Here is a 14,179-nt window from a genome sequence, read left to right on the forward strand (position 1 = left end):
GTGAGATTTGCATATTCATAAATTCTGTACATTTAAATGAGGGAGGAATAGGTGTTATATAGGCCTAAAGTAGTTTAACTTGGTAGACTACTTATATTTTTTCTGCAAAAACCAGTCAGACTTGTTCCAAACAGAGTATTGTTTTATGTCTTAATACATGCACAAATTAGACCACGGACCCCATTGTCCCATTGTCCCCATCTGATTTTGGCTTTTTGATGCTTTATTAGAGAAACTAAAGAAATTGTGTTACGGATTGAATTATAGTGCAAATATTCCCATTTTTTCTTGCTGGGGAGTGGGGACCCCCTGGAACTCCTTCAGCGACCCACTGGGGGGTCCTCAGACCACACTTTAGAAACCACTGTTTTTTTTAAATGTATTTTTTTAAAGGAAACCTACACACAGGCTTATCTCGGCAGCGAGGGAAAGCGTCTCATCCAGCGTGTCCTATCATCTCTCTCTCTCTCTCTCTCTCTCTCTCTCTCTCTCTCTCTCTCTCTCTCTCTCTCTCTCTCTCTCTCTCTCTCTCTCTCTCTCTCTCTCTCTCTCTCTCTCTCTCTCTCTCTCTCTCTCTCTCTCTGCGGGATGGCTCAAATCAAATGCGGAAGTTTACACCCAGGAAAGCTGGTCCCGCCGCTACAAGCAAGATGAGTGTTGACATGACAGTCGTGCTGTAGCGAGGAGTGGAGGCGGCGTGTCGGTGACGGCGAGTCGGTCAGACCGCAGAAAAACACCGAAGCCAGAGCGGCTAAACCGGACTGTACACTCCTCTATGGCTTCTATGAACAGCGCCGAGCGACGCGCTTTCGCTCTAAAAATCAACAGGTAAACTTCTCTTTATAGGAAGGTCTGGTTGTTTTGGTAACACTTGTGGTTTGAGTAGTAAGCGTGAACTCTTGGTGCCTCCCCGGAGACGTGTCTTTGACAGTTGGAGGGATTTCCACAGCGGAGCAGGCAGCCACATGTTGTGAATGTTAATACTGGCAGGTCAGTTCACTTTTGTCCCGGGAGAATAAAAAAAAAAGCAGCCTGGAGGATATGAAACTGTCAACTTTTCCTCACGAGAGCGTAAAGGAGTTATTACAGGATATGGTTAACTTCTTGTTAATGTGACAGCCATGTGATCAATCATGAATACACGAGTTTCTTTTCTTATTTATGCAGCAGTATGAGGAGTGGAAACAGCACTGAATTTATAGTAAACTGGCATATCTATACCGTATACTGTATTGTTTCTTCCTCGCGAGGATGCTGATTCTATATCTAGTTTTTCTAATGTGATCATTTCCTGTGGGACATAAAGTCTGAGCTGCCTGTAGAGCTGCTGTAAATGAAGTGGGATGTGGTCATAGTTCCTGCTGTGTCACTGACCAGGTGTGGAGGAAGTATGTACATGGAAGTCCATTGTGTACCATGCTCTTCTTGTAGGACTCATTAAAACAAATACACTATCACTTCCCATGATTAGCAGCGCAGGACACGCATGTCAAGTTTATGCCTAGCAGTCCCTTGTGACAGTGTGTACATCATGTCAGGACTGAGTGTTGTACATTTTGCTCATGATGTTGCAGCAGTTTAACAAACTTTGCACTGGGGTTCATTCACACTGGAAGTGGATGAGGGGCAGAGCGGGTGATTAGTTTTGGTCAAACTTATGAAGGACCAAATTGTTTACTCACATTTATTTTTGTAGTCCACAAACAGCACTTCTTTAATCCCCTTTGATCCTCTTTTATAAAAATCTGTTTCCTTGCTTCTGCAGCTTTTACATGCTTTTATATGTGTGCAGTTTAAAACTACAACTTATACAGTCATGCAAAATATTTCTGAAAAATATTTTCATTACTGATTTTCTTGATTGATCACGATCATGATTTTTTGGTCTATAAAATGTCAGAGCATAGTGAGAAACACCAAACACAATATCCTAACATGTAAAGTGATGTCTTCAAATAATTTGTTTTATCCCACCAGTAGTCAAAAACTAAGATATTTTCAATTTATTATGATATAAAACAGAGAAAAGCAGGAAATCCTCTCACATTTGAGAACTAACTCAAAGGATTAATTGAATGTCAAAATATCTCCTGTCAGGCATGTTATTTCAACTCTAGTCCAAAGGTTTTAGTTTTTTTCATGTAAAGTGTAAAAACTTCTTTTCACCACCACTCCAGGGAATGTAACATACTGTTGTTTTTCATAGCCAGGAGAAGTCATGGATTTGGCTCAGCTGCTGAGGGGTGTAAGGGATCTTGGGTCAAAGCCTGAATCCAGTGATGGGCCAGCAGAGGGGCTGCTTACTATAGAAGATGCTGTACTGTAGTTAAGCAAGCAGTTCTTGGAGTGTATAGTTGATGCATTCATGAATTATCGTGAACACTGCCTGGAAAAGAACCCTGAGGGATTACACCTTCCAGGTATAAAAGAAGCCTAACAACCAGCACCAGAACCAAAAGACATCTAACGGAGCTTCAAAAAGGGCCATATCATCTGTGGCCTAAATTATGGATGCATTGGTCAAAAAAACTACAACATCACATCAAATGTCATGGGAAACAGCTGAGAAAATCATAGCAACAAGAGCCAAAAACAAACTTCTATGAAGAGGAACAGTGATCACAAATTGAAACTTAAGTCTATGATATTTACCAGGCTGAGAAACCTGTTAACTGGCACTATATGTCCTATATGTTCTTATATAGTTCCTTTCTCAGTCTCTCTATCAGGATGGACTGTGAAGGAAATCCTGCACACCGTGGACACTGTGTCTCTCTGGTTTCACTTCGCTTTTTGCTCTTGGCAGTTTAAAATCAGGAAATGCATTTTTTTCTTCATAAGCACAAAAAAAGGGGAATGGAAAGGAAGTGTTGAGAATATGGCAGTCAGTAATGCACAATGCAAAGATATACAGCCAAGCCCAATGTAAGATTTTGATGAATAGACAGAATGTAGCTAAAACCTCAATAGATTACATTACCCACAAGCATATGGTAACAGGTGTGAGGACAGCTGTGGACATGGGGCCTCTGCCGTTCAATAATCTTAAGTGGCAGGGGGATCCAGATTGAGTTGCATCTGATTTCCTCTGGGTTCTGGCTTATGACATCTGTTTGGTCAACCTTCATAGCCTCCTTAAAAAACATTTAATTAATGACCTACCCTGTGGTCAAGTCATTCAAACTCAACAACAAGTTGTGCTTAAAGTTTCCTTCGGTCACTTCTTTTTTTTTGCTTGGAGCAGCCCATGTGACTTGAGTCATGCCAAATGACTGCTGTGTTTGTGTGTGCCTCCCTCTGACAGGAAGCTGAGCGGTGATGGTGCTGATAGCAGTAAGACCCATTAAGTCTGGAGACATATGATAGTATGAGACACACAGTGGGGACATCCCTTTGGTCTGCTTCCCTCTTGCCATGTACATCACACCACTCTGTTTTTTTGTGTGTTTCCTGTTTGGCTCAGATGACAGAGCGAGGACTTATGGGTGAAGGGAGAAGATGTTTCAGGCTTCAACATGCAAACTGAAGCAGCTAGCCAGTGGATTGACTTGATAATAATAATGATAATGGCAATAATTGTAGCCTGTGGCTGAGCAGCCTCCCTGGTGGGAGTTACATCATGAGAAGTCAATGTAAATAGCTACAGATAATCAAGAGCAGAATAATAGATTTGGCTATTTTGTTGGTGGAAGTGAAGTGGGGGCTATTAATCAGAATGTAGCTGTGAGAAGCAGTGATACTGCAGCTTTAGAGCTGGACTCAAATTCAGGAATGCTTGGGCAACAATTCCAGAAATGCTGACAGAAAGGCACCATATGCACACACAGCAAGTGCAGGCCTGCCACACACAGCATGACGCAACAAAATGGCCAGCTTCTTTCTATAGGAGTGGGATGATTAAAGGGTTTCTCGCTGGAACCCACAAAAATCTTACCTTGGGTGTGGGTTCTGTGACCTTACAGATATAACCAAACTTTTTTGAAGGCACATATTTTAAGAAATATTCCTTTTAGCATGACGTAGTATAAAATCACAGGATCTTGAAACAGTTCTGTGGGTGTATTGCTCACATGAAATGACTCTCCTTAGCTTGAAGTCTAACAGGACCCATTAAAAGCAGATTTGATAGCTCATAAATACTTGAAATAATGGGGTCACACACCAAGCTGTTTTATTCTGATTAATGATAAATCACTTTTGGTCTTCCTCATTTCCTCTGAATAAGTGATGATTTCCTATGTCTTCCTCATACAGAATGACTGCACAGATGATTAGAGTGTGTTATGACAGTATAACCATGAATATTCCAGTGTTTTACAACTAGTAACAATCAAAATCTGGTTAACACAAAGTCTGGAATGCCATTAGGCTCAAAAATAGCATTGTTTTACTGTAATAAATGGTATAATTAAATAAGTAGTCATAGAAAAAAGGCAACGCAATGAATGGTTAATTAGTCTGCTAATCACTAGTATGACATGACAATTGCTAAAATTGATTTTCTGATGATATGATTCAAGATATATTTTCAGCTGTTTTACTGAGAAAGAACTGGATAAAAGGGTCATAAAAATGTGCTTGAGGATTTTTAACAGTGTTCCTAATCTGTCACCAGCAGTGTGTGATTAATAGCTGGAGTTTGATGTCAGTAGTAATTCTGGCTCCACATGGAATCCCTGGTAGCAGCTGTTTCAGAGTGGCATCCTCATCAGTGTTGATTACACAGTCTAATTATATCACATAAAAGACAAAAGAAAAAGGTAATCATTGTCATCAGGCTTAGTTTTTAGCTAGGAAAATACTTTCTTAGCAATTCATCGTAAAAAGAAAATGCTTTGCTTCTGTTCCTTGGAAATGTTTGATCCTAAAGAAGATATATTTATTGACATTTTGTAATTGATTTTCTGGGGTTTGGCATGATCTTAAGACCTTGACACCTGTGATAGATACAGTTGTTATGTTTACATGCACACAAGAAATCAGGTTACACGACAAATCAGACAAAGCGTTTGCATGCACTATAGCAACCTGGTTACTATATAATCTGCCCACATGCAGAATGCTGGTAATCTGATTCCACCACTAACATAGCTTTATTGTGGATTTGGGGTAGCAAATTCCACAAAACGTCAAGTTTCCCTATCAGTCTCTAGCAGTTTCTCCACATCATTACTGTATGATGTAATGACATTATACCTTTAACATGAGCAAGCTGATGTTGTGATATTATTTGCTGCAATGCCAGCATATTCATTTGGTTCTTTTTAGAAAACAAAACCTTTTAAGAAAGAAACTGGTAAAGACGGACGTTTTTAGCAAACTACTTTCTTCAGGATAAATTGACTTTTTTCAAAGCATTAATGGGTAACTTGTGTTATGATCACTGATCAATGTGCTGTAGTTTGCAACAGTATTTATTTAGTCCAGCCTTTCATTTGAATTGTGCATTCAAGACATTTGGGAGTCTCTTACACATTGCTCAGTGTGGGTTGCTGTATGGGCTGATATGCTGGTCCTGATGCTGCTCACATTTTACCACAACAGAATCAAACTGAACGAGCGTTGGTGAAAAATGTGCCTTTCGGGGAATCCCACAATGGTCATTCTCAGAGATCTCAGACCTAAAGCCCTCTGCACCAATGAGGCCCAAACAAACACAGAAGCTACTATCAAGACCAAAGCAGTCAATTTCAGTAACAGCTTCTTTTTTTGTTTAAACAGAAACAGTCAGTCCTAGTTAAAGATGTTGTAGACATATCCCTGAACTCCTATTCAATTCCTATTCAAACAATCTTTACTTTTATTCACTAATGCTCATGATTGTTGTGTCCTTTCAGCTAAAACATAGCAAGTATTGTTGATAGTCAAATATTTTTCCCTTTGAAGAGGTTGGAAGCCTTTGGGTTGATCCAATACAATAATTTGTTTTTTTTTCTCAGTCGGGTTTCAGTAAAGAGTAATGATCAAGATGTTGGTCAGTATTGGACTTACTGCACAAGCTGCTTTCGGGATCATAATGCCAAAATGACAAAAATCAAAAGCTCTGTTATTTGTCTTTCTGACAAGAAAAGCTTTGGTTTGCCAAGAAAAAGTCTTTTAAAGAGAGTGACAGATGCTGTCTGATGTGACAAGCTGTTTGTCTACTAGTGGTAAAAATAATGCCTTCTTGGCTCTGCTGGCAAGGGCTGATTACTGTTTTAGTTGCCCAGTCTTTTTATAGACAGACCATGTGTGTTTTGTATATTAGCAAGCCCCCACATGTGCATGCATATGAGAATGTGTGTATCAATGCAAATTATACTTAATACACAGTATATAATGCATGCATGGATATGAATTAGCTTTGCATAGGAATGAAAGATATTGAGGGAGGGCACATGTTGGTTGTGTGGTTTGGGCTCAGTCTATACACAGGGTAGGGCATGTTTCCTTACAAGTCTATTTATGAGAAGATTTTACAAGGTTTAAATTGCCATGGGTACAAGCTCAAAAAACCCACCAGAGAATCTGTCTTCATGCATGAAAAGGAATTCTTGTTTGCTCTGATTTTTTTCTTCTGTTTTTTTTATGTTTTGTTTGGTCAGCAGCTGAATGGAACCATTAAACTGGAGTCATCAAAGCCTTAGGTTGTCCATAGTAGGCCTGTTTCTTCTGTGTTGCTTACTTAATCTAGTTAAAGAGGCAGTATTTAACATCAGAATCACATAAATCTCAGCAGCCCCATTCCCCTGCCATTCTCATTTCAAAGTGAAACATGCTAAAACCAATCGGACCGAACAGGAGACGTCTGGCGCAGAAGTCATAAATCTGTCCTGTCAGTTACTCTCCAGATAAGGCGGAAGGTGGAGTTGTAGGAGTGTCAGTCCTTGTTGACTTTCTGGTGCTTCAGTTTCTTACCTCCAAGCCCCTTAAGCTCTGCAGGTTTATGTGATTTGACTCATTGCATTACTAGGAGTGAATCTCCCCACATTGCCTATAGACATTAATACCATGTGGGATGTGAAACAAAACAACCAACAATCCTTGTCCAAAAGCCTTGGTGCAAAGCCAGTAAACCAAAATGATCCAGTGGTACCTGCTCAGTGACCATTAGTAAATGGTTTTGGTTGTCAAGGTGTGCTTTTGCATGATATTTGTTCTGAGTCAAATACGGCTTTTAAACATGTTGAGGTTTAGGTTAAGAGTGACTTTTGCACAACTTAGAATTGCATAACAACGCTAATGCTGATGAAAGAGTAAAGGTGATAATGTGGCCAGACAAACCTTTGTGTGTGTAGTTGCACAGTGGCAAACAGTATGGATATGTGCCTTGTGATTTGCAGCACACATTTGCATTGTTGTCATCTTTTAGTTTATACTTTAGTTTGCACATATTGTGTGATCTTTCTATCCTATCACTGCTCTCGAGTTTTAAGCGATTAGTGGAGCAGTTTATGTTTGAATGAAATGCCACTGAATGGACTTTGCTCTTTGTGTACATTTGTAAGCTGTTCTCCCACCCATTCCTTGACCTTTCCTGGTATGCAGTTACTGTATTAAAGCAATATGTTGTGAGTTTGACAGGAGGAGAAAGTATCTCATATTGAAGTCGATAGTATTGTGTTTTTCATTAAGGCCCTATTATATTGAACTGTAAAATATCACAAATGCGTGTTGGGACATTGAATATTAACCAGTGTTTATTCTGGCTATGCAAACTGACCCTATGATAGTTTTTTTACTGAACATAAATATTATTTAGATGTCTTACATATTTTACTTTGCAACTTCATGGTGGTATTCCTCCATTGCATTGATGTTTATGGGTTTGGGTAATTAATAACAGGGCTGTTGTAAAAATGGCCATGGGGACTTAATGAACAAATGTGACTGACCACAAGGGAGGTAGTTGGCAATGTGACCCATGTGCTTAGGTCTTTGCCCTTAAACTTTTCCCTGTGTGGCAATGATGCAATAAACTCTTTGTGACACGCACACACACACACACACACATGCACAAATGCATACAATTCTGAGCAATTTCCAAACTATGCATGAACAAAAACGTTCACATACACATGCTTATACTCACAAAACTGGCCTTTCAGCATTTAGACACAGAGAATAAAGCAGTTATAGTGTAGGGTTTGGTAGGGCTCCAATGATATGGTAGATTAATTACAAAGAAATAGACAGCGCATTAGCTCAGTGATGCAGTGAGATGAATTGTGTGCAACAAATTGGGACAGTGGCTCTGCTCTTGTCGTTCTCCCCTCTTTTTGGATAGAGCTACAGGCAAACACACAAACACTCACAGATGCATACACACCCACCCCATCTACCCAATCTATTTGAATACCACTCCATTCTTATGTCATGTTGATTTTCTGCTTGTCCTGACCCTTAAATCAGGACACCATATTTACTCCACTGGCTGTATGGCTGCCAACATGACAAAGCCTTTACACAGCCAGCAGAGATGTGCTTCTGTAAAGAGCGAACAATGGTTTGAATGGAATCACCACGCCTCACCAATTCAAACTAATGCGAGGAGGAACAAAGCTGGAATTTCTGTTGCATCTCTCATTAAGACACACAGTGCGCATGTTGGTTGCAACGTACAAAATTTGTGGTTTTCCATGAGGTTGGAGATGTTTTTATATGTCTGATTCCAACAAAAGGCTTTCAAATCCCTACATATTTCCTATAGTGATATAATGACTATTATTCTCTGGCCACTGGTCACCTAGCCTAATGAATCTTTATGAGTTTCCATGTTTTGTTCCAGGCATTCGTCTGCAGAGATCAGGCGAAACTTCAGTGGGAATCATGGCTTTAATCACAGTCGAACCAGTTCCAACGCTTCAGCCTCAGTGTACCTCAATGTGGTGAGTTTTACTCTATAAAAGAAAAAACAACAAAAAAAATATTACCTTTTTAAAATTAATCTGTAATTTCTCATTTTTATACATCAGGTGTCAGGTCTATTATTGATTCATATTTATCTAGAATAATGTGTCATTGGCAAAGTCAACATTTTGCATTTGAACTAATGTGTGGCAATAGCTGCTGGCAGGTTTCAGAAAAGAATATAGGTCATGAAAGGCATTTAGAATTAAATAAATTGAAAATGCATTCAAGTTTTTAAATGACAAATTCCTTTTCGAGAGCAGTATTTAATATTCATCTAATGGAACAAATGAATGAATACTAAATACTTACGTGTGTTTACGAAGAACAATAGACATACATTGAAAGCTGGTGTCACCTGTCAGAGTGGTCAGCAGGTTCACAGTATGACAGCACAGCCTGATACCCACTGCATGGCCAAGTGATGGGTCAGAACACAATTTTACATTAATCTTGAGCCCCTATTCACCTTGCGAGATAATGACATCATGACATCACATGAGAATCCATCTAGTCAAGCTTTAAGTAATGTGCTTGTGTCTGAACCACCGGTAGTTTGGACCAGTCAGCGTCACAATTCCAGCTGCCTTGCAAGATAAGACAGACATTTTTTTGAAAGTGCCTGCCCTATTCCAAACAGTTTCCATAGATGACTTCTCAGATGGTTGTGTAACAAACCATCTGGTCAGGTTAGGCCTCCATAGGAATACTTCATTATGTGTTGCTAACTGTGTATAAGTGGAGTATACACTCACACAGCTTTAGCTTACACTGCACACAGGGCTTTAAGCATATCTTCCTCACATCCTCTTAACTGCCATTAGCTCTGTGAATGTCTGACTCAGTGTGGTGTCTCATCTTTAAGATTATAATTTGAATCATGGAAATTCTGCTATGGCATAAATAGCAGTATTTACAAAAAGCAGCTGCCTGTATTTCTGCAAAGGAGCTGAGTTCTTTTTTAGGAAGTATCTTCCTTTCCTCTTACAATAGAAGTGATAAAAGTATAGTGATGGTTAAACATGCTTCTATTATTATTATTATTATTGCATTTATTTAACAGAGACATTTTCTGGAGAGGATTGAATACCATTGATGACAGGTTATTTTCCTGCCTCTTTAGTTGAAGCCAAGCAGAGAGTTAAGAGTGATTCCTACTCTCTCAAGCAACCAGACAGAATGATGCACAGTAATCCTTTGCAGGGATTTGTTCCCACTACATTCTTAGTCTCTCTGTGGTACCCTGTGAACCTCTGTCTCTGCCTCCCAGATTCATATATTCCACTGTCAGTCTTTCTACTTTTTTTTCTATTTCTGTCTTTCCCTCACATTTCTTCTCTCTATGCAGCCCCACATCTCTCTCATTGAAAGTTTTCTAAAGCTCTTAGGCGCTAAGTCTCCTGACATATCTGTGTGCATGACTGACTGAGCTGCAGCCCTTTGATACTTTCCCAGTGATGATCCTTCAGCTAGTCAGCTGACAGGATCTGAGGAGGAATACTTGGGCCATCCATCCCACCCCATCTTGTAGTATGCAGTGTGGTTAATCTCTAACCTGCTTGGGAAATGGGTCAGTGCCTTGGCTACTGACAGGCCCTGGATGGGGGCCTGCTTACCTTGCAGCTTACACGGGCAAATCTTTAATATGGCCGGATTTGGGATACGGGAGAGAGGTTTTAATACCATAATCTCTGGGATGATAGTTTCCCATTATTCAGCAGTAGCGTCTAGCACAGGGATGAGGGGAGGGATGTTTGTAGAGAGGAGGGAGGCATGTTTGTTGTGGCAGTTGTGACGCGGATCACTTTGTTCGTTACCGCAATTCTCCCTCTCTTACTCTCCTGCAATTTTTAGTGCCTTAAATGACGAATGTTGACTGTTTGTTGTAGGTTTGATATAAAAACTGAGAGATCAAGAGGAAAAGCTGCATATGTATTTGTGCACATGTGCAGCGCCTGTGTGTGTGTGTGTAAGCAGCATGCACGTGTGTGTCTCTCAGTTTCTGTTCCTGTCTGTTGAAACACCAGTTGATGGAGGGACGCCTAGTTTATGTCACTTCCTGATAATGTCTGGTCCCCTTCACAACTCCAAACTGCAAGACACTCTGAACGCTTGCGACGGCTGTCACTACTTTTTGCGGGTACAAACAGCCCGGCTCAACTTCAACTCTCTGATAGACTATACACACCCCTTCCACTTTTGGTAAAGCTGATTGTTTCTTTTGTTATCTACTGGAGTTTTCAGCTTCTAGGAATATGTGGATCATTTTTAAGAGGATCTGTTCACTGCATTGTGGCTTAGTTTCAACAAAAAGCATTTAGCGTTAGTAGGTGCTCACTGCAGGTTCCCATATCCGGAGTACGCCATTTTGCTTGCTTCCTTTTTTACTGTTCAGTTTTCAGCAGGGTAAGTCTTCCGTATTAGCACAGCTGTTATTTAATTAAACTATAGAATTAGATAATTAGTGCATTTAATTGTTTAAAATGTCATGACTCAGGCATAAGGTGGCTATATCTTTTAGGGAACTTTGTTGTGATTTCTTCATGTCTGTTCTGTCTTGCAGGTCATATTGTACATTGAACAGTCGGCACATTGATATTGTTTTTTAAATTGATGCATATTCCTAAAAACAGCCAGCAATAGTAATTGATATTGCAGTTATTGGATTGAAATGTGTAATTTTACTAAAAAAAAAAGCTAATTTCTTGTTGCCTTTGTCTGCACTGAGTTATGTCTGTTTTGATGTAGGTTCCTTCGCTTCCTGGGTAAACATAATTTTCACTCTCATAAATTATTGCAAAGGTATCAACTTTATAGTCAGCACTTACTAGATAGTAGAGTTAAAGTCTTGCTACTGATTTGGCCTGGAGATGCTTGCTTGCTAGCTTCCCTCATGACTCTATAGAGCAGCAGGCGATGATCAGAGGCATGCATAGATTTGTATTCATTTGTTTCTGTTAGCCTGCACACTAAACAAGAAAAAAGAGGCCATGTTTCAATGAATCCTTGAACTTTGAGGCAGAGTGCCAGAGAGATGCACATATGGAGAGGACCGCCACTGTAGAAAAAAAGTTGACAGCTCCTCCTCAAAAGGTTTCATCTGTAGGCCTGCCATTTATGATATTAATCATACGCTTGCTCTGTCTGGCTGTCTGTGTATTCTTTCCTTCTTGTGTTACATGCTAACCCCTGTAGTATAGTTTGCTCAGAGTGCTCAGCAGAGAAAAATATTCCTTTGGGTGGATTGATGTGTAAAAACATGTCTGAAGGCAAATGGAATTTGCTTTGCTCTCCAAAGTTGAGTATGGCAGTGACTCATGCTGCAGCAGTTATCTAAACCTCGTCTGTGTCTATTATCTGTCAGTGTACGTATGCCGGTGGCTGGTTTGGATTTGTATTTTTGTTTTTTCTCTCTCTGTCTCCTGTAATACTTTCTCTGTTAGTCTTATTCTCACTCTTTCGCACACTACTTGTTGTGCAGAAGCTTCCTGTGTGGAACGGTGTGCATAATTAAAGTTTAAATATTCTTTTTTGGATATTGCTAATGCAGATTTTTTTTTCTCTTAAAATGATGCCATCCATAGGTTGAGAAACTTTGTATGGGCAGTTTCATTTGAATTATTTAGGAAGTCTGCCAGCATGATATTATGGTCTAAGTTTATCTCCAAGCTTTTGCCTACATCAGCCTGCATACTGTGATCAGATTGGAGGCCTGCTCAGTTTGTTGCCACTGTTTATTGAAACACCTGCTTTATGCAGGTTCCCCTTTTACAGCCTTAGCCAGCCAGGCATCACAAAAGAGTCATGTCTTATCACATCTGTTGTTTTTTGTTTCTTCAGAGAGCCTTACTAATGATGAAAAGCTCGTTTATTCTTCCCCTTCAAGTGCCACAGAGAATTTGTGTCATTGTGGGTATGGATGATTTGAACAATATGTGCTGATTCAAAGACCCAAATGAAAATTTCAGCCCATTTGTACTGTACATACAAGTGATTACAGTTTTTCCTTTGATCTTCTGCAGCTCTAGAGTGTGTGCTGATACAGTTCATGTCTAAAAATAGGTCTACAGAGAAAACTGTCTGATACAGGCCAGTTTTTTCCAGTTTCTATTTATGCATGTGCTTGAATCTTTTGTTCCTCGACAGGTATGAGGTATTACAAAATAGTCATGATTCAACATGCCTGGCCACACCTCCCCCCATCTTTTATTTTTTTCTCAGTCCTCTTTGGCACTATTTAAATACAACTGAGGGCTGTATAAGCTCAATCAACAAATTTTTTTCAGGAATGATTGATGCATTTTGTCTCATGTTGCCTCCTTTTGTTTTTGTCACCTTAACCCTAAACATGTAGGTGTTGCGATCCTTTACATCTTAGCTTTTCTGACAAATAATTAATCTTCCCCCTCGAGAAGCTCCAGTGATTCTCTGCTCTGTTTAGATATTTAATTAAGATATTTGGTGCTATGTATCCTAATACTTACCTTAATCTCCTCTTCTTCTTCTTCATCCCAATGCTTCCCTGTCACCATCACCCATCAATTGTGCAGCCCCAATCATATGAAGCGGTGGAGCCTTTGGATTTGGAGGAGTTCTTGATATCACAGCTAAGAAGTGGAGACTCAGCCCTCATGCAGGAATTTGGAGACTTCCCAGATGATGACCTGAAGGTGGAGCAGGTGGAGAAAGAGTGGCGTACCATTCGACACTCTTACCCCGAGGATGGGTAGGTCACAAGAAGATAGACACCAGACAAGACAAGATAACACAATTAATAAACAAGGCAAAACGGAAAAAAGGAATGAAGAGATTATTAATATAAAAGTGCAGAAAATTACAAATCATTAGTGGAAATGTGTTTTTGGCGGTAAAGTAACAACCTTCATGCAATCAATTACTGAATCCTGGTTCTGCAAGAGTTTGGCAGATCCCTGCTGTTAACATGTTGTTTGTCAATATGCATAAATCGGAAACAGAAATATGAGATTAAAAGGAATTTAGCAACTTTTGGGTTCTGAGTTACAATAACATTACAGACACCTAGTAAAGTGAGAGTAAAGAGTTACAATAAGAGATACCACATACCAGACAATTGGAGATATCCACCTACCGAATTCTGGGGATTTCTAAAAGCACAGGGATTGCTTCAAAGGCGGCGAGAACAGACACTAAGAAACATGTGTCCCTTACATTTTGCCAAGAACATGGCTTGCTGGAAATTATGCTCTCCCCCCATTCTCCTCTGTAGTGAACTGTATATCACTGCCCCAGTATGAAGGGCTGGCCCAAA

General features: G+C 39.8%; 1 protein-coding gene across 1 annotated transcript in view; it reads left to right on the forward strand.

Annotated features, from left to right (window-relative positions):
* Positions 1-701: 701 nt before the first annotated feature.
* dock8 (dedicator of cytokinesis 8) overlaps positions 702-14,179 on the forward strand; it is a gene marked incomplete in the record, with an annotated part of 64,323 nt that continues 50,845 nt past the window's right edge. Inside the window, 3 exon segments of the mRNA XM_062417867.1 lie at positions 702-828; positions 8,768-8,867; positions 13,440-13,615. Of these exon segments, the coding sequence (XP_062273851.1) occupies positions 776-828; positions 8,768-8,867; positions 13,440-13,615 (329 nt within the window).

This window comes from Scomber scombrus, chromosome 4 (assembly GCF_963691925.1).
Source record: "Scomber scombrus chromosome 4, fScoSco1.1, whole genome shotgun sequence".
NCBI classification, from domain to species: Eukaryota; Metazoa; Chordata; class Actinopteri; order Scombriformes; family Scombridae; genus Scomber; species Scomber scombrus.